The following is a 22,016-nucleotide window of genomic DNA, read 5'->3' as shown; positions in this document are numbered from 1 at the left end:
AAATAAACAAACATCTACAGCTTTCGGCTTATTGTACTGTGGCTAAGGTTAATGCCTGAACACTAGTACGGAATTAACGTCGGGGGAATTTAGCCAGGGTGTTTTTTTTAGTCTTGACCAGATTTATGTTTTACACAAAAGAATGAAACTAAAACAATAAACAATAAACCCAGCAAGCATGTCTTCATACCAGGACATCATCAATATTGGATACATAAAATCAAAACACAGTTTAACACAGTCAACCCCATTGACATCATAAGCAATATTATCCATTACATCAACCTCTTAGGTAGAGGTTAGTCAGAAAAGTTGAAAGGGGAAGAAAATACAATGAAAATAAGGTTGTAAGATTTACCTCCATTACAATTAACCGTAACCTCTCGGAGCAGAGTGAGAGGGATCTGTAAAACAGGCAGCACAGTCTAGGAGAGACACTGACATTCTGAAAAAGACCAGCAGGTAAAGGTGCAGAACTCCCAATGGTGGAAGGACGAGTGAGGGAGGGGTTTATGGGAGCTGTTATGGGAATCTACTTGGTGGGTTCCTGGGGGATTTCTTTCTTGTACTGGTAGTACTACTGGGCAATATCCAGTTTATGTCCAAACATTGGTAGACATCTCTTATAACTGGCAAATTCAGCTACTTTAAGGTGCACCCACTGCTCACTGCTGTTCAACTGTACACACATAGCTTGTATCATCTCCACAGAGAAGTTGCCAATTGAATGCCAACAGCCGCTCATGAGCCTTGCCAATGCCAATTATCTGCTAGTGGGGTATAAAGCCCCTTAGTACTGGACTATGGAGCAGAGGAACTGCGTTCTCTGGAGTGATGGAGCACCATTAAATACCATTGGTGTGGGCTTGAGTGGCGATTATTACCCAGAACCAATCATCCAAGATCAGTACCTGAACTCACTAAGGTTCTTGTGGCTAAACCCTCACAGCTACGTTCCAACATCTAGTGTAAAGCCTTCCCAAAAGAGTACAAACTGTTACTGCAGCTAATGGGGAACAGACCCCCTATTAATGCCTTTGATTTCAGAAAAAATATTGGACTAGCAGGCGTCTATAAACTTTTGGACATACACTGTATAATGCCTGTACTGCTATACTGGTATTGTTGTTAAATATCAATATTGATTTTTAATTTTAGTGGCATTTATAGGTTAAAAAAACATTGTACTTAGAAAGCATGGGTTCATTAACTCACTGACTATACTAATTCATAGTTAAATATTTTCAGATATCTTGATATCTGATATTGTAATAATCAACACTGTGATACTGAATTTTATCAATATCGCAGCATGGCATCTTAAGTGCTTTCACACAGATGCTCTGAAAACTGCCTGACCCTGGGTAGTTTTCAAGCGCTACAAAACTGTCAAGCACCCTGTCTGACATATAAACAATGGTAAAAATGTCATATGTAAGCGTGAACTTAAATTTTCTGCCTCTTCGGATGGGCGAGCTGGATAAACACTAGCCTGCGTGTGTTCTCTAAGCCTGGGAGTACTTCGCGTATGTGTGTTGTCTCTGGTGAAAAGCTGCTACATTCAGTCTCGCGTCAGGTGGTGTGTCTGTGTGGTGAATCACGACTCCTTTCGCACATTCACTTGAGCTCACGACTCTCTCGTGCTGCAGGTCCTGAGCATGCTCATAGGGACAAAAATTCTGTGTCCAATGTGTCTGTGCTCAAGGCTGCTTAACACTTAAAAGTCACTGCTGTTTTGCTATACTTTCTCTAAATGTACTTCTATGATTATAAAATGAATTACGTCATTGGATCATTATTTTAAGTTTTATTTAGTAGTTTAATTCTATTTACATTCTGTATTGAAAGGTTTGCATAGGTCCTACTTTTTTCTGTTTTGATGTCAAAAAATGACAAAAACATAAAAAAAGATTTTTTTTTTTCCTACTACACAACAATGTACACAGAGCTATACATTTTCAACAAATTCAAATCATAATAAAATTTTTTCTCACCTCTTTACAATTAAATGTCATATCAATTGTTGTTTTCTCTGCTTGTTTTAGTGAGTTACAAGTGAGAAATAAGCGACAACTAAAACTTCTAAGAGTTAATCAACTATGTAGCCAAATTTAACACACAGGTTTGTGTTTCTTTGCATTAGCTGAACAAGCCTTAGTCCTGGAGTACATTGGAGTGCATTGCACAGTTTTTGTCTAACACAAGTAACTCTCCTGTTGGTAATTACTTCATGCACTGCATAAAATGTAAGATGAGGAAAAACACTAACGTGAAGAAGACAGGACTGAAATCAGGGAACAATGGATTAGCACTTAAATCTGTCAGTCATCTTGAGGAAGCGATGATGTTACTCCATGCCAAAGACTATGATGCAAAAGAAGCAGCATACAGCATGGATGCCATTTAGGACTCCCTTTTGCTCTGAGATGAACCCAGCCCTCTTGGTGTACTCCAAACAGAAGCTGTGCAGAGTATGCCACTTTCCCCCATTGTTTCAACCATGATGAATGGGAGATATGGCACTGAAAAATGGCTTGATGGAGGCTGGGCAGGAGGCTGCTATTTTCAGCGCTTGCTAAATTTGCAACTGTCGTCATGTTCATCTCACCCTACTGGTGTGGTGCTGTATAAATATTTCAGTGCAGAGGAAGCTGGGTAGCACTGAGGATAGCTGACTTAGGGAGGGGAAAGACTAAGCTGGGGCAAGCTGGGAAGGGGTGTCATGCATTTATATTGTGCATTTGTCGAACCGGACACAAGGGAGACTGCATCTTTAGAAGCTTTTCAGAGAAGAATCTCATCTAAATGTCATCCTTTCATCAGTGACTTGGTAATCTGACCACCTCTTTTCCATTCAAGTATCAAATCTACTGCAATATACTTACATAAAACTTATATTTTAGACTATCCTTACATATTGTAGTGTGTGGTGGGTGGGTCAGAGAGAAAAGAACGTGTATGTAATAAATTAAACGGAAACTTACCCCCACTGGTTAAGGTGAATTTAGCCGCTGGTTCGCACTGTCTTAAGTAAGAAATGCTACACAAGTGCAAGTTAACTCTACAGTTGCCCTGCTGCCAGGGATGACTTCACGATAACAGTACTAGTACAAAAGTTACTGGTTGGCATTATCTCTGTTATTGGGTGGGTCTAATCACACTGGAATGGGGTGGACAACGAAGATACCATTGTCTTTGGAAGTCACCATTCAGTGTATCCAAATTACAAATTTAAGATTTTTCAGTGACATTATTGCTCAATTTGACTGTTCAAAAGACAAGAGCTATTCTAATCGCTTTCCTTGAGTTATACCAAGAAAATAAATCAGCTAGAAATAAAGGAATACCAGTCTCAACATAAAAGGAGCTAGAGGCATAATGTAGCATCCTCAAGGCTGAACCCACCACAGTTCGTGACTGTGCAACTAAGCTCTGAGTACAGTAACTGTGCTACTAAATGGCTTTGCGTACAGTTTTAAGTAAGCAACATAAGCCAGATTCAAGAAAAGAGAACTTTTACAGGTGGGTTTTGTTTGGCTTGTTTCAGATTATCAAGTCAGGAGTTTGTACTAGCTTCTCCAAACTGTGCTGTTTGACCTTCTCACTCTTTGTGACAAATATGATCAGACACAAATGAAAAACAACATCCACATTCAACAAATGTTTTAAATGCCATATGGCTGCAGCCAGATGTGAAATGATGTTTTAATCAGGGGCTTGAGACTTTATTTATTTTCCAGTGTGCTGCTAGCTGACCACTCCTCAGTTCATTTGCATATTGCCTGATGGTATGAGCTAAATGAATCCAAAGGTTAAAACCAAAGAAGCACTTTCAAGAGCATTTAGAAGAGTGAGTACTCTGTTGTTGGCAGAAATGACACGTTACATGGTTAGTCTCTAATATAGTACACCACTCACGAAGATGTTGTCAGCTTAAAGTTTTTCAAAGCGGGTTTTTTCTGTGTTTACTAAAAAAAGCATATTCATTGCTGAATTCAAGGTGGCTACGCATTCATTTCTGCTGCCTTATTGAGCAGTGGGCTAATGATTAGGGTATGACTGCGCCATTCAAAGTCGCTGCAGTCTTCAAAGTAAACGTGATAAAAGAGCCTCACTCTCCCTACCCGGTGTGCAGATGAAAGAGAAGTCCTCCCAGGCAGCACCATCTGTCAGGTTTTTCTGTCCTCTAATGCAGGTTTCTTTCTGCCTCCACCTCCCATTCCCCTCTTTTTTCTTTCCTACTCATTTTCTGCAGGATGAAATGTGTTGCAGGGAGGGTTATAAGACCACGACTTTGCCCCATCTGAGGTGATTTAGAAAGTTAAAGTTTGTCAGTATTTTTCAGCTGGTACACAAAGTCACCTCTGTCATTTGTGAATCAACCATATTCGTGTCTTGCTGAATATTTAATGTATGCACAAATAGTTTTATGATGGAAACCACCTTTGGAAAACCAGTCATTAGTTGACCTTTCCGCTATTTACTGAGTTTCCATCTGTTTTTCTAGGTAGTTTACAAAACACTGCATACTGGATCTCAAAAGCCAGTAGTTCATGACGGATGTCTTGCTTCTGTGCTGCCTTCCAAATTTCATCTAATACAAAGAATGTGGATTCAGCGTTCTTGAGCCCTTGGCCACTTTGTATTCATTAGTACTTGTGCTAGTAATGTTAAAACTGCAGACACGGCAAATGAACCAAGGAATGCAGTGCTAGCCAAAATGCCCCACATTTCTTACCCTCCTTGAAGGAGACATACAGCTAAATTGGTCATGCTACGCAGCTATATGGCATCTTGCATTGAGATGACTCAATACATGATCTTCAAGAGAAAAGAGTTCTGTATGCTTACCGAATCAGATAGCAGCAGAAGAGAAGGCTGAGGATGAACACAAAGATGGCAGTCCCAAAGACAACAATGTAGATATTGAGGGGGAGGTTCTGAAACCCTATATTCGGCATTCTGAAACTGTAGTGCTGGAAATCCAAGGTCATGGATATCCTAGTGGAGGGAACAGGAGTAAAAAGAAGGGATAAGAGGCTATGTTCACATTACAGGTTCAAAGAGATATGAATCTGGTTTTGTTTCAGAGCTGTGTGAACAAAAATTCCATTCTTTTGACCCACTTTCAACTGCAATCCGAGACTGAAAACCTATCAGGTACACTAACAACAGAGGCTAATGGTGATTAAAAGGTGTGCATGTGGGTCCTTTCAGGGTAAAAACAGAATGACGGCCACTTAATAACACAAATTTGAACCACCAAAGCAGAAAGACACGATCTGAGGAAAAGTTCAGAATTGAGAACAGGTGGGTGACAGGTAGGCAAAAATACCACAATCACAAAAGACACTGAAAAAATCACAACAGACAATTACATTGTAATGTTACACAGTATTACAATATTTAGTTTTTCTGAGGTTTGTAAATTGGAACAGAGAAAAAACAACCTTTAGTTCCACATTTAATATAAAATACATTCAAAAACTATGAACACAAGCTTTACTCGAGTTTCTTTATAATTCACTGCACTAAACACAATTAAACAGGACTAATTATGATCTCTTTGTAATGGAACATGCGATGCAGTGAGTCAATGCTATTTAAGTAATGACGATTTCAATTTGTAACATAAAGTCATGTAATTTTTCACAATAACAATAATTACTGCCCTATTGTCCACCCATAAAACTGAGCAGTAATGTGGCTTGTAATGCAAACCTAGACAGAGAAAAGAGAAATTGAAGACGGTGAGACATCAAACAGGGATTCACAGAAGGCAAGTCTAAATGTCAGCCCAGAGGCGTGAGGGCGAATGCCCTTTCCAAGCCCCATCCGTCACTGTGGTGTCAAAGCGGGTCAGTCCCAGCTACCATTTCCCTGCAATTGTCTGCAGTCCCAACTAGCATTATCCTGCAAGCAAGCAGGACACGAATCACTTTACAGACGTCTCACATAAGCAAGTGGTTACATCACAGCTCACTTGCTGTTAACTCTCCTGGCCCGTCTCCATAACAACCACTAGCGGTCCCTGCTGAAGTAATGAACAAATGGACTGCTGCTTATTGTCTTGCGGGTGCGTGTGAGGAGGCCCAGACGGCCGCACCAGGCTTCTGTTAAGTGAGTAAATTCGGCAGCGCGGGCTGGGGAACATCGGCCCTGCAGGAGCTATTATCCAGCAAGCATGGGCCACCGTCTGTGAGAAAATTGACGTTAACCGATCTTTGGAGATTTGGTACTGCCTCACTTTGGCCTCTTGCGAATATGCATTTCAAAAATACCTCAGATATGGTTTTCCCTTGGCAAGTAGGTTCAAATCTCTGATCTCAAAACAAAACACTGAAGAATACTGAGAGCCTAATTGCAACATTGCTTTTAGAAGCATTTGAAATGGACAGAGTGCATTTAGTTCCACATGTTTACTATATGTGTGCCACTTCACTCAGGCCTTCCCCTTTGCGAATATGCTTTTCAAAAATATCTCACATGGTCTGTCCTTGGTAAGCAGGCTCTGATATTGAACCAAAACATTGTAGAGTATTGAGAGCCTAATAATAACCTTGTTATCAGATAGCATTTGAAATGGAGAGTTCATTTACTTCACGTTTGCTGTATGTGTGGTATACGTACTAGGCCTATACAGAGCAAGCACAACATTACAGTAACTGATCTCTGGAGATTTAGTTCACTTTGGCCTATTCTCTTGCAAATACGATTTTCAAAAATATCTCACGATATGTTGCGCTGAAGTCTTGTGCTGACCTTAAAACAAAACACTGTTAAGAATCTTGCTACAGTCTTTTAACAAGTATCTGACACAAATGAATTTACCTCTACATGTTTATTATATGTGGTACTAGGCCTATATACTATACCAGCAATCACATACAAGCAGGCATGTGTAGGAAAACTTAAAACGATCATAAAACAATCTTTGAAGATTTTTTTGTTTTCAGAATCTGAAAACATTTGCTCTTTACATAGCGTGAACACTGATAATGAATGCACCAAAATATATTATAAGTTAGTCATCATTAGATTTCATTCCAATAGCAACAATATGCTTTCAAGAAATATTTCAGATTTGGTTTGCACTTAAAATAGTGTAGAATATTTTGGGGCTTATTATAATCTTTTTAGAAAAATCTGAAAAAGGAAACAGTTAATTACCTTGCTTGCAATGTGTGGGTGTTTGTTTATTAAAGAAACTTCTCTGCTCTATGAAGACCTGTTTAACACATCCAAGGAGGACATGTCTGAACAAGTGTGAACATGCAGATGAGAAAGAAAGAGAGAGAGAGAGAGAGAGAGAGAGAGACAGTGTAGTGAGTGTGTGCATGTCCAGGACATTTTTGTGCTGTAATGAATGCCTTTGTGTGCTTTCTCACATTTTTCTACCTCAAGGGGACTTTCCCCCCTGCCCAGTAACTTGAGCTGTTCAAGGCCTTTGATACCGGAAAACATTTTGCAACCAGCACACGCCCCCTCTTCCCCCATTAAAACTTCACTCAAGCGTAGCTTACAGACAGAGCAGTGTAAACTCATCCGTAAAGCAATAACCCACTGTAATAGAAACAACAGAGGGCTAGGGGCAGATCTCCTCCACACACCCACACACAGTCATAACAGTTGTAAGAGTTCACGCGTAAAAGGTCCAGCTGATGGCATGCAGTGGTAAACAGTGGTGGCCACTGGTTGGCTGGGCTGGGTCCAGCCTCCAGTCCCAGTTAGCCCTGGTGTTGTGCTAGCTGTGCCCTAATACCCACTGCTTTACTCCCTGTCTGAAATACTCCCAGCATTGATCAACCCTTTGTAGTTCTGCTTATCCGAGTTAGCAAACAGAATCAGCAAACTGTAGCCTGCCTCCCAAAACATGTGTCTCACATGCATAGATACTTCAAGCTTGGGTTATGCCTACTTGATTTGGAGAGCCGCAGGGCATGGAGGAAAATGAGCACAGTTTTTGTGTATGCAAATGCAACAGGCACAAACTGGCAGGAAAATTAGCACAGCTGTTGTGCACATAAAAAACTAGGCAGTTTGTGCTTAAGTTTAATGGGTTTACACATCAGCTATATCCACATTCCAAGCATCATTGCTCGATTCCTATTTTTGCCCAGATCTGATCATTCTAACTCCATGGTTCACATTTGCATGAGTAGGTCACTTGTATCTATCATTAACTTGAAAAACCTGCACCCTGAAACAGCCTGCATGTGCACATCCAACTCAACAGTGTCATGTGCAAAAGCATGTGCACCACGAACAGAATGAACTACAAAGGCAGAACAAGCCTTCAATTTAAAGATAATTCACTCTGAACAGTTCACAGCTGTTCATTATTAGAAGCGTTTACTGGTGCTAACTTCACATTAAGTACTGTTGCCACATGCTGAATGATGATGCATGTGCAGTGAAAAAAAGCCCACATGGATTCCAATCTGGCTGTTCTCATTAGGGTTGCAAGGGCAAAAATCGGGTATGTGTCCAATCTAGGACCACTTATGAAAGTGTCTCAGTTCTGATCTGAAAATTTTTGATTTGTGTTAAAAATGAACATTTGTGCCACTTAGGGCTGTTAATGTCAATGTATCCAAGGACACGTGTATACAGACACACTACTCAAAGAGATAGTGGGCTGAGGGATGGAAAGGAGATGAGCTGAGCAAGTTCAAGGCTTCATAAAAGGGCCTCAAGACAGAGCTTTATTCTAGTTGAATTATCTCAATTGTCACTGAGCTGGTCTCTGGATGCACCAGCTGGCAGTGACATAACTATGGCCTCACTTCTGTTCTGCAACTTTTCATCCTGTCTTCCATGCTTTCCTGGGCTACAAAGCTGATGGTGGTTTGTGTTACAATCTGTTACACTTCCAGTTGAGTGATTTGACTCAGAGTGAGTATTCTGACCCATCTGACTAGGAGACAAAAGTAAATAAGAAGAAAAACAAAAAGAAGAAGAAGAAAAAGACAGGTTTTACAGGATGCCTTATCTGTGCAAATCTCTAAAGACTAACTGAAGAAGGGTCACAGAGACCACAGAGGCTGCTTCACTTTAGCAGATATAGTAGAACACCAGTGCTGAATGGGCTCTCTCACATGAACTATGCAGCAGTATACCCAGGCCTCAGTGGTACTGTCTAAGCACGGAATCAACAATGGTGACTTTACTGTTTATGCGACATCTTTGTGGAGAAGAAAGAATAGGCCATTGTCACAAGACAAAAGCTCAACTTTTTTGGGCCATTACCAAAATAGCTGCCAGCCTCACAACTACTGTAGTGAACTTCAAAAAGCCTCAACAAGGGCGAGGCAACTGGGGGAGAGATTTATTGCAAGAATGTCATCAGCATAACGGTGATTAAGCTACTCTTTATGATTTAATGACTGTGCTGGCAAGGTGCCACTGCTTCAGTTATATCATCAACAGACTGATCCAACTCGGCAATGTCGGCTTGGATTTACGCCATAGGCTTTGGGTTATAAACGATCATGTTTCCACCTAATTCCTGCATCTTTATCACTTCCCGGTTTACATGCTTGCCTGTGTATGACACGGAGCCAAGTCAATGACAACTCTTCAATGTTGGCTAAGATTCATACTCGAAACTTTCCTGTGAAGTACATCAATACTGCGCACTTTCAATCTGCTTAAACGTTCCAGTCACAAGGCAGTCCATCAATGTGGCTATAATGTGGTGGTGGACACAGAAGAAGCTAGAGAGGTCAAGAAGGAGATTTTGGACTCACAAAGTGAAATGACACCCCTGTCAACCCCCAGCTACTTTTTGCCCATTACTATGAAAATTTGTTGAGCATTAGAGCAGCGGTGAGCTCCATATCCCACTGTGGCAAACAACCAAGACCACAAAGCTGCTTTTCAGCTGGACGTTGCACCCAGCGCCTTCAGGTCCGAAGAGGACGGAAGTAGCACTGAAATGTCTTTTTTCTCCCTGTCTTTTCATTCTTTGATTCTCAGCAATAGGTTGCTGTCTCTCCCTCTCGCCGTCTTGTCTCCCTCTCACCACCCAGGCTTTTCAACTCCAGAACTGATGGTTGTACCAGTGGGGGATCGCTTTCAATAGCGTATTGAGTCACATTCTCTCATGCTCTCTCTATAAGGGCATTTGTCGAGTTGAGGATGTGGGTTGGTCCTCTCTATGGTTCTCTCCCTTTCTCCCAAGCCTACGGTTCAAATCAGATAAGGAAGCTTTCATTTAAACATTTTCTTTTTTCTCAACCTAGTTGTCCGGAATTATAAAAAGAAACGTCTCTTCAAAACAATGCAAGACCAAAAATAAGCTATTAGATTTACAGTTTGATGTTCCATCCACAGCTGTATTGCTTCTGACTGAGTCTTAAACACTTAGCATTTACGCAGAGTGATGCTTCCCTGATTGTTTAAAATTCAGCAAAAATCCATCTGACGCTTTTCTCTTCCAGTAATACATCTAAAAATGCACTCCAGTCACTGAAAGGACTAAGCAAGCAACAGAGATAGAGAGTGGGAGAGAGAGGGAGGGAGAAAAAGAGAGAGCAAGCCTACGAGCACACTTAGCACAATGCATCTATAAAGCATAAATGACTGGATGTTCCTTGCTGTGAAAGGAAAATCAAAATGTACAGAACAATTTCCTTATAACAGGAAATAGCCATGAGTCCAAACCTTTTAGAAATGCCACGAGTGGACAACCTGTTCTAGTCTGGAAAATGGCACATTTACTAGGCTGATGTTGTTGCTGTGGTCCTCAATTTACCCATTGTCTCTCTCTTGCTCTCTCTTCTTTCTCTGCTATGTTACATAATAGGCATATGGGCCTGCAATGCCACATTCCAATCTACGCATGTTGTCTAAAAAACAGATCCCACATGTCAAAGCTCCTGTGGTGTGGATAAACACAATGGCTTACCCAGACAGAGGAAAAACCTCATTAACCCCCCTTCACCAGACCAGGGAAGGCAAGCGGTTAAAACACCCAGGACAAGGCAAGAGCAGGCACACAACACGTACACTGAACCTTAGCCCATTAAACATGAGACTCGTCTCTGCTAGAGCAGAAGAAAGTTCAAACTTGCACCAGGCAGAATTGTCTCCATTGCTCTGTGTGGTAACCAATTAGCACACCATGCTAAGTAGCTATACTTAATCTAAACAAGGAGCTTTTCAACACATACAGTCTGCTTAGGGAGAATTATATAAGGCTCGCTAAGCACCGGAGAGCTACTAAAATTACCCACAGGGTACACAGCCGTGGGAGAAGACGACTCCTAGACTCTCAGGCTTCTGTGAGAGGTGTGAACTCCAGCTGGTGATGATGAGAGAATGTTCAGAATTATTCCCAAGTCCAAAGAAGGATAAGCAAAATATTCTGGAAACAACAACATCCTAAAACAACGTCAGAGGATTTTAAGCTATTCCCCTCTTCTTATCTTTTTGGTAGCTCTTCTCAGCAATCCTAGGAATCTCCCTGAGTGTATGTGCAGCAATTGATTTAGTTATTTGTTATCTTCACACTATGACAGTCCCACAAAGTCTCGTGGTTCAGCACATGCCCACTGGGAAAGTTAGTGAAAGAAGTTAGGGGAATTGGGAAATGTCCCCAAGTGCATAAGTCAGAATAGCCAAACCCGAGCTACGACAAACATTACAAAGCAACATGGATGTGCTTTCACAATGCTTTTTACATTCGTATCAATGCACATCAAATAAACTCCAACTCATGCGTGACTCATAGCAATGACCTAGTGACACAGCCCCCATAAGGAAGTGATATTGCGATATGCTCAGCTGTAGTCACAGCTCCCTGGCAGCTTTGGTGTTTGCATTAGCCGATCCTGATTTGGAGCTCAGTCAGGCAAGACTATAAGCACACAGGTTTACAAGGGCCTCTTCTGCACTGCCTGGCAGCCACAGAATACTTCCCAATCACACCAAGCAGTGGTTGGTCAATACAGGAGTCTTGTTCAACCTTAAGTGCTATGGCCCCTTAAGGCTGCTATTGCTCGATGACCCTTCTCATTCACTGCTTTACTAAAAGGTTCTCACCACTGTCAGTACAATCAAAATTACAGAATTCCTGCTGAAGAGGCTGAAGAGACGGTAAATGCTACAAACCTGTATTTAGCCCTCTTATAATTTGAGGTATCTTGTGTGCAACTACTTCCTGCTTTCACTCAACAAATCATTGGAACAGAGGTGACCTGTATATAAAGGGTTAAGGACAAGCCTTAACCCTACAGCAGAAATATTATAGTGGAAAAGCTTCATATCTAACTTCCCATTGTTAAATACTAAGACTTACAGAGCGCAGGCGTTGGCATCAATGGTAGTGGTCCTTAAAGCATCTGGGAGGTGTACAGAGACATGTGGATCATATTGCTGTTGCATTAGCAGAAATCTAATGATCTTCTGAGAACATGTTTCCTTGAAGCACATTCAAATGCACTCATGTTATGATTTTAGAACAGGCTAGCCTCCTCTTCTGAAGGTGTCACCAAAAAAAAACATCAGGGCAGCCTGCTTTGAGTCATGATTTTGCAAATAAAGTGATATTTTTATGAAGCCCTATGCAGTCATCCTATCCATCATAATCATCTTTGAAAGCATTGGGCCTCATTCATCAATATCTTCCTTTTTTTCTTAAATTTGTTCTTGAAAAAGGTCCAATGAAAAGTCTACGTCAGATTCATGGCGCGTTCTTAAACTGCAGAACTGTGCTCTTCTGTGTGCGTAGATTGTGTTCCTACCTAAGAACAAATCTCAAATAGGAGAACACTAGGGAATACCAGAATCTTCGCGGAAAAAAACTACTTAAGTGGGTTTTAAGAAGAAATTTGTTCTTAAGTACGGTTGGTGAATGAGGCTCAATGATGCCTCAAATTTTTGTACAGCTTAGAATCTCATCATATGGTTACCACCTCACTTGGGGAGAGTTTAAAATAATATGACTCCAGTTCACATAATTCTTCAGTGTTGCATTTCAAAGACAACAGAACAGGCAGCTGAGTGTATTCACATACACCGCTCTCCCTTACTTTGACGAACACTAGACGAGACCAACCACACAGCTCCCTGAAAGTGTGAGGCCCCAACAAGGCTAACCCATAACCTCCCTTTGACTGTGAAGTAAAGTGCATATTTAGCCAAGAACTCTTGCCAGATAGAAAGAAGAGCCGTCAGAGGATCATTCCAGTAATCTTCCATGGGAGGGCTGCGGGGTTTAATGACTCGCATGCCCATAATAAGACTGCTATCACCCAGACCTGTCCAAGAAGTGTAAATCTATGATGTTTACACTCAACAGGTCAATAAGCCTTGAACATGGCACAGGCCAAAACAGAGTCAATTCACCACTCCTTTTATTTGCCCAGAGGAGTCCTACAGACAGCATGATCAATAGCACTCATCAGCAGTCAGGAACTCACAGACTTTTGACCAGGTCATGTTTTGGGATGTACAACTGTCACAAGTCTCCAGATGACTGAAACTGAGGGATGTTTCATGTGAAACATGTGGTCAAAGAAAAGCCCCAAAAATTTGCCAAAAATTACCAGGTTTAAAAAAAAAAGAACTGTTTGAAAGGGAAATCTACGTCTGTTACTGAAAGACCAACTCACTGTTTTCGAATTTGGAAATCATAACAATTCTGCTATTTTCATTATTTTCAGTTTCTGTCTGCCACAAAACATGAGTGTGTGTTCCCACTTCCAAGAACCAAAAAGGTTAAAAGTTTTGTATTCCAGTTATAAATTCGTCACCATTTAATTTTTTTGTTCTTTTGCTTTTTCTCACTCTCACCCTCTCTTTCTCTCTCTCTTTTGTGCTAGAAAAGCTGACTGTTTGCACTATTTCGCAATAGCAGCCCGAGCCAACTTCCACGGACTTGTTGCGAGCCCCTGTTGCAGAACAAAGGCAGCTCCCTCATTCTGAAGTGGAAATTTCCACTGGCAGCCCCAGCCCCAACCATGCCGCCTGCACATGTGAAACCTAATATGCCAAAAGGTCGACACCAAATTGGGGGTCCCTGAGACTCATTCATCTATTAGGCTGCTGCCACAATGACAGTGAAAATACCCATGTGTCTGCTATAATTAATGGAAACCACACATGAGGCTATTTGAATGGCTTTTATTCAACTGGCATCTTGGACGTTAATATAGGATTATTTTTGAGAACTGTAGCAGAATTGGCAGTGATGATCACTAATCTGTAAATCATGTGGGCTAGAAATCATTTACTATCACAAACCTACTGAGCAGAGAAACATTAGAAGAATTCACACGTTTTGTGCTTGTTATTCAAAAAAAGTCTGCTTGGTTTAGTGTCTGCTTCTGCAATTAAATAATGTGACACATATGATCCCCTGCGTAAGCCTATCTTTCGCAGAAAACTAATCAGAAGGTTCTGAAACCCCCAGGTTCAGAAATATCTGAAGACGTAGGCTGTTTTCCTGTGCACTTGTGCCAAGTTGCAGAGGAAGTAGGTCACAGTATACCTCTAAGATGAGGCAGAGGCAGGGGAATTCGTCAAGGGGCCAGATGCTGTGTCAACATCTGTAGCAATACACTCTGAGGATGCTTTTAATATCATTGTAATCGAAACTTTTCCCTTCTTGTCCAAGTCAACGTCAATGTCGACCATCAAAGTGAAACTACTCCCACATTGTTTGTCATGTAATGAAAAAACGTGTCGCTACATGTCACCATCCGAATTCAGATGTTTATATTACTTAATTCTCTGTAACTGATTTGTCATGTAAGCAGTGTTGTTTGTACTAGATTACTTGAATTTCCAACAGTTCAGACTAAAACGCGATGAGGTACTGAAGCAAGCGTGTCTACCAAAGAAACCTGGAACAAGTCTCATGTGTATTCATCCACTTTAGACCTTACCAGACCTGGTAACAACCCTGACTCTCAGAATACTTTGCGTTTAGAAGTGAATCCATTAAAAATTAAATGCTCTGTGGTTTGTCAGTGACAAACAGGCTGGGCAAATATTTGGGCAGAGGTACAGCATATCAGGCTCATACAAGTGTTGTAGTGTGAAAAAACAAACATAATTTACTGAACTAACAGAGGGACATTTGCATACTTGCACAGTCCAAGAAATACTTTGAAAATAACTGACGGTACTATTCACGTAATGTTAGTTAATAAACTCAATCTAAAATCTTAACTTTTTATAAATCAGGTAGAGATCACCCTTTTAAATGGATATCTTAAAAATCCACACCTCAATCTCTATAAGTCACATCTTAAAACTGATCTCCGTCCAGCACAGAGCAAATAATGTTAGCATGCAACAACATCACTACTCCCGTCATGCACAAAATGCTAAGCAGAAGCTCCAGCACAGTCGAGGCTCTGAATGGCTCAGTGTGCGGGCAGCGGGATTAATGGAGCTTTTAATCCAGGGCAATGGTGTTGCTCTGGCAGCTAATTAATCCACTTTAACCAGGAGCTGAGCTGGCCAGGAGGGAGCAGCCTTCAGACGGATGGATGGAGGGACTTTGAGGCGGAGGCTGACAGAGCAATATATGAAGCTGTGGTGGTGCAAAAAACATCTTGCACTACACAAACACTAGCAATGAGTATTTTTAAAGTGTATGCTAGTGCCTATAAGGGACTCATCATGGAAAACAGCATTTTCCCCATTTATTTTAAATAAAGCATGTAAACACTGTTAAGGTTTTAAAATGCACTGTGTACTGACCAGTCCTTATATATGTGGACCATAAGATTCACTGTTTTTGTGATGTCATGAAAACCAATCTAATTCACAGATATTAAGCCTACTGTTTAGTCAGCTCGTTCCTGTTAAAGTTATAAAGAGTGTTTCAAATGTACAGTACAGGGAAGCCAATCAATATACACACAAAGGACATTTACATACATCAGTCTTAAAGATACAGTAATAAAAAACTATTTATTAAGAGATAAAGACAGGCTGGAAATGGTCATGTAACATAATTTATAACTGTTTTTGATACACGAACCCACATAAATGCCATAAATGGACACTGAAGAAAAATAAACAAAAAGAAAAGTAGGATATGAGATGAATGTAGGAGAGGATATATATATATATATATATATATATATGCACAGTTCATTTTCCCTCATCTTTTGTAATGCATGATCAAACCATTATCCTCTCATCCTCTTTCGATCCTCCTGTCCTACCTTTTTTCACCCTATTTTGGTGTTGGTGAAAGCTGTCTTTTTAACTAATCTGTCTTTTTAACTAATAAGTAGTTTTTGCTGCTGTTAGGGTTTGGGTGAGAGGGAGCAGCCTTACATCAGCAAAGGATAACTTCTTCCCAGAGGCTTGTCTTTGGATGCCAACCGTAACATAAGATGACACAAACAAGTCATGTAAGTGGCACAAGCAGCTGTCTTGACTCTGACCCCCCTTCTCCCCCCATGGTCTCTCTTCTCAGCCTAGATTCCACACATGGAATTCTCTTAACCCTTTCTCAGACCACCTACACTCATAAACAAGTCACGATTATAGACGCTCTGCTTCTCACAGCTTTGGTTTCCACTTTTTTTTAACTCTATTCATACAGAAACTTTTTAAACTTTTTTAACTATCACAAGACAATCCCTGTAAAACCTCACGTGGCCCTAGATATCCATTTGTGCAGAAGACTTTTGCATTTTTACAGGCCCCGCTGCTGGAGTAGCTCAATGTTGGGCTTTACAAAGCACTTTTATCCAGATCATAAGTCAATGTCATCTAGCCTAAACATGAGCGAATGCTGCTACCTGACAAAACGAAAGGTTAATTGTAATTTTCAATAACTGTTATTAAAAATCAAAAAGAATCACTGCTGCTTCCCATTCTGCAACACCTACAGTTTGTCAGGGTGCGTGAATACATGTTATTTGTCAGAAGAGAATACCCAAGGACAGAGATTAGTCAGTGCACTCAGGCTGCACAAATTCCTCACTGTAACTTCCTCTGATGAACTTCGAAAGCTTTCCTTTGTTTACTTTGAGCCTTACTTTGATTATGACAGTAGAGTAATACAGCGATGATTAGTAAATTCCTAATTTTTCAAACTCCCCGTTTTGAAACACATAGAGTGCAGCTCTCGCTAGGTCGTACAGAATTATAATTCATTAAACTTACGCTTTAATCAGCCACACTGTATAATGTCATGAAATAAAATGCTACCAAAAGTTCAACAACAAATAAACATGGCCCTCCTTTTATAAACTGGACAGCCTTCTCATGTTTCTGAGCAGATCAAAATATAGCTCGTGACCTCATGAAACAAGGTCGCCGAAAATAAATGTATCCTTGACACATGCAATGGCAAAGGGTGGCCAGAAGTTAATCAACATGCTTTTCTTTCAAAGAAAAAGGAAACTACAAGCTCCATTCACAGCAGCACAAGGCAAAACCAACAGCGCTTAATGTGCTATGGTTTATCCAGCAGTGTACAAAGTGAACTATTATGCTAACAGAGCCCACAGATCATATTTCAGCTTGTAAACAGAAGCGTCAGGCTTTGTTATCGATCTAAGCATGAGTTGTTTTCCCCACACGTCATCAAACAGTCTATTTCCTTTAATAAGCAACCAGGGTCAATAATTTGATAAGAAGCAACAACGTCTGTCATTGCGTTATCTTATTAAGCTAACTGGATATTATGGCCTTCATAAGGCTGCTACCTTAAGCTGTCAACATTTCAGAACATAGATGAAGAACTGGGCTTTAGAGATGAAGGTAGGTGTTTTCCAAAAGCATCAAAAGAGTCCACAGTATTACATTTTTAAGTAACAGTATGATAACAATATTATTCCTTGTTAAGAATGTATGGAAATTACACATGAACTGTCCATAAGTGGAAATTGTGTCGCAGCAGCCTGTTCTGAACTCACTGATTTTGTAATATTAGAAAAACAAACGCATCTACAAATATCTGCTCACTTTAGCTCGTTTCTCAAAGCACATTTTGACAGGTCTCTTCTTAAACATGTTAAACTGATATAAATACAGTTAGATAAACAGCCACCTTGTGACACTACTAAAAATTCTGCCTTATCTGAGAAGGGACCAGTAAAGGGCTAAAGTATTTATTGTTTTTAACTCTATAAATCCTAAAGGCCTGTGTGTGGGCCCATACGTCAGTTCCTCACGCTCATGATGATATTACTTACATGTTAGTTTTATGGCAGTTACTAAAGTACATACTAAAGATAGTCTAAATATGACTGAATAGTACATACTAAAGATAGTCTAAATATGACTAAATAATGAGCCAAGAGTTCAAATGGTTATTGTAAAGGGAACCTAGAGCTAAACTGTCCTGATGTTATTGACACATCTGGTCTGGAATCTATTTGTGCACAGATTAGCCATGTGAAGCTTGCACTATGACTCAGATGGAACTGCGCCTTTCCAAAGCATTACCCAAGAACAAGGTCACAATAACCAGAGCTCTCTGTGGGTGTGCACAATAAGTGCAACAGCCTCACAACATAAACACAAGTATGTAGCTCAGAGGAGAAACACTATTCCAAAACAATGGGTTCTTTTCGTTCTTAAAAGAAAGTTAGCAGTTTAGTGACATTTTTCAGGGCTGGCTCAGTCTTCCAGCATTGAAAATGCTGCATTAAATAAAAGGCAGATGACAAAAACAAGAGACGACAGAAATTAATGAACTCACTGTAGTGCTTCACCTTGAACAAGTTTGCTGTGGCACAATGCTATCCAGAGGAGTTTTCCCCACTGCTGATACAGAGAGGCCCGGCTTTCCTCCCATGTCTTAAAGGCGAGTTTATCCTCTCTGAGAGGAGAGTAATGCATGAGGACTGATTCACATCTGGGCTGCCTAAACATTACATAATCCCCTCCCCATAAAGCCCGCGGGGATGCCTGCAAATCCAGCTCATGATGACTTGCCTCCAAATGCCTCTCAGAGCTATTCAGACTATTCAGACATCTTTTTCTGCTCACTTTTTCACTGAATTAGTTTTTTAGCTTGGTCACATAAGTTTAACACCTACAGATGTGCAATGACTGTATTTTCTGTTGTGTAAGAACTACCTCAAGATAATGCTGTACTTGGACATCTACTGTTGCTATAATATTTCTTAATAAATTATACTGCTTAGTTTGATTCTATCTAAACAACAGTATCCACCAAAGAAGGCATTAGGTGGTAGGGCTAAGGGGTCGCATGCTTGTTGGCAAATTGCTTTTGACAGTGTGCTGCGAGGCTCATAGTTTCTGAGTGCGGCCCCTTGAGGAAAACACTTTGGAACCCCTTCGCCGCAGGTGGCTGCTCTTTTCCTACTTTCAGTCACCGTGCAGCCAGGACGGCGAACACTGTGTGCGCAATAACAAGCCTCTGATTAGTTCTTAATGGGCGCTCAGATGCAGGAGAGTACAACTGTACATGCTGTTCAGTCAGGGGACTAACAAACACCCACATGACCGAGGCTGAAATATTGGCCAGGGACTGCAAACAATTAAGGCAGGATGCCAAGCTCTGGTGTGAATGAAGCAATAATGAAACCTGAAATGAATTAACTCTTTACTGCAACTGCAGACGTGAATGAATGATGCCTCAATGGATTCAACTGGTGGCACTGAGTGAGCATCAAAGGGCCACAGATTAATGGGATGAATCGTGCTTTGCTGGACTGAAATGGTGGCATCAAAGGTCGATGCAAGGGGTGGCTGACTCCAGTCCTAGAGTGCTGGTTTCCAGCACAGTTTGGTGATTTTCCTGGTCTAACTCACCTACGAATCCTGGCAATCAGCTGCTCAGTTGAATCAGATGCGTTTAAGTAAGATAATCAGCAAACTGTGCTGGACACTGGCTCTCTAGGACTGGAGTCTGCCATCCCTGCTCTACGCTGTGTGGAAATTTTATGTCATGTTCAAGCTGCTGTCTGTATATCTGGTTCGCTGCTGTGTGGGACTGCCCAAGTCGAGAAAAATCCACACTTCAGATTTCATGATTTCATCAAACCGACCTAGACAGTCCAGCCTCTACATCTTCACGCTCTAACTCAGGTCGTGACGTGAAAGGGTTAAACCTCTGTTTACATGGTCAGTGCTGCTGCCCAGCTAGTTAGGAGCTCGGCCACAGTCCAGTGTGTGTGGAAATAACGCGGTGTTCCTGTTCAGTTCGAGCTCAAAACGCTTCTGTCAAAAATAAAAAGAGGGGTTTAAAGAGGAGGGCGGGGTGATTGAGCTAACATACGCCTCATGAATGAATATCTACAGCTGAGGCAAAGGGTACGAGTGAAAAATGCTGGATAGTAGCCGTGAACAGACGAGTTTAATACTAATAGTAGTAGCAATAGTAATAATAATAATAATAATATACTCGTAGAATCTAATAAACGTGTCATCATTAGCTAGCGCAAGCTAACGTTAACCGTCTTCACATAAGCGACTGAGCCAAGACGGCTAACAGTGCTTCTCTGGCGATGCAGATTTGCCAAATGTGCTGGTCAGTTCCAGTAAATGGCGATTTTAAGCCATCTTATCCGTTTCTACAGTCCGAAACAAACAAAATGAACAGTTATGCCCAAAGTATTCCCAATATTCGAGCTCCCTCGAGCGCCCTGGAAAACGGTTTTTCTGGACGTTAACGTTACCGCTAGCACTGGCGGCTAGTCAGCTAGCTAACTTACAGAAAACCTAACGTTAGGCAGCTGGAGGACGTTAAGAAAAGCAACTCACGATGGTAAAATATAATGAAAACAACGCGAATGAAGAGACTGACATCAGCTTCTTATTCACCTTGTTCGAATTTCCCCGTTCCACCTTAAATGGTGAAGCAGTCACACTCAGAATGTAACTTGGAATGTAACTGCTGCACCATTTAAGGTGGAACGGGAAAATTCGAACAAGAGGCTGGTGAATAAACGTAAGTAACGTTAGGTTACATGCTTATGATAATGTAATAACACTGAGCTTGTTGTAGAAGGGTGATGAAAGGAAGACTTACCGAGCTGTGTTGCTTTCTGTTCCCCTCCTCAGTCAACCTTAACGAGACGCGGCTGTTTAAAAGCAGGCGCGAAGAGATGGACGATTCTCTGCGAGTTAAAGGTGGAAGTGGGCGAGTCGCCGTTTGCTTCAGTGCTCGTTTCAGCAACAACCAGCGTGTTTCTATGTATAATAACCGTTCAACGACCACCACGAGAGAGCAAAGGCATCGCGGAGCCAGTAGGCGACTTCAGCAGACGACACGGAGCGTGACTGTCCGATTTGGCTTCAGTCTGTGTGTAGAGAAAGAGGGAGAGCGCAGGGAGCTCAGCCGCCGAGCTTCATAATACGAGACCGTTTGGATTCTGGTGGATGACGAGAACAAGTGTGCACGTAGCTCACGAGCACGGCCCTCCCTCCCCTCCAGGGGGGTAGGATGGGGTGGGGTGTGATGGTGTAAGGGGGCGTGTGCGTAGTTTGCAGCTACACACCAAGCATCTGAATGCCTCTGCTGTATCTGCACCCCACCTCTGTCACTCCTAAAAAAGATGGCTCTTCAAGGGTTCTTTAGTAAAGACAGTGGTTCTTTGCATGGTGAAATGGTTCGTCAGATTGATGGAGAATGTGTTTTACATTGTTCAATATAGAAGCTTTTTGAAAAGGGTTCTATATAGCACCAGGAAGGGTTCTTCTACTGTTACAAGCCTGACATTGTAACAACAGCAGAACCCTTTTGGTCCAAATGGTTCTTTCTTGCAACCATGGTTCCTGGTTCTATATAGAACCACTGTCTTAACTAAAGAACCCTTGAAGAGTCATCTTTTTCAAGAGTGTATATAGATGTCAGAAGAATACTGGGAGGATTTGATTGCATTCAGCCACCAGATCATTAGTGAGGTAAGGGAATGATGTTGGATGAACAGTTCTGGATCACTCATCATCCCACCGCTCCGCAGCTCAATGCTGGGGGGCTTTATAGTCTATGCTTGGCTTAGGGCATGTTGCCCTTAGGCTCAGGCGCAGCTGCTCCCCAACATCCCATTCTTTTGGCAATGATTTTC

At 41.4% G+C, this 22,016-nt stretch overlaps 1 protein-coding gene across 2 annotated transcripts in view; it reads right to left on the bottom strand.

The window, feature by feature from the left end:
• rnf24 (ring finger protein 24) overlaps nt 1–21,349 on the bottom strand; it is a 38,203-nt gene extending 16,854 nt beyond the window's left edge. The window contains exons 1-2 of one of the 2 annotated variants that reach the window (XM_036583122.1): nt 20,978–21,349; nt 4,852–5,001 (exon numbers count right to left, since the gene is read on the bottom strand). In XM_036583122.1, the coding sequence (XP_036439015.1) occupies nt 4,852–4,994 (143 nt within the window). In that variant the 5' untranslated portion in view covers nt 4,995–5,001; nt 20,978–21,349. Of the gene's footprint in view, nt 1–4,851; nt 5,002–18,679; nt 19,254–20,977 lie in introns of those variants that run through there. The other variant, XM_036583121.1, reaches the window with a different exon arrangement.
• Nucleotides 21,350–22,016: the final 667 nt, after the last annotated feature.

This window comes from Colossoma macropomum, unplaced genomic scaffold (assembly GCF_904425465.1).
Source record: "Colossoma macropomum unplaced genomic scaffold, Colossoma_macropomum, whole genome shotgun sequence".
Taxonomy (NCBI): domain Eukaryota; kingdom Metazoa; phylum Chordata; class Actinopteri; order Characiformes; family Serrasalmidae; genus Colossoma; species Colossoma macropomum.
The sequence above is the reverse complement of the archived record's forward strand: the minus strand, read 5'-3'. Positions and strand labels throughout refer to the sequence as shown.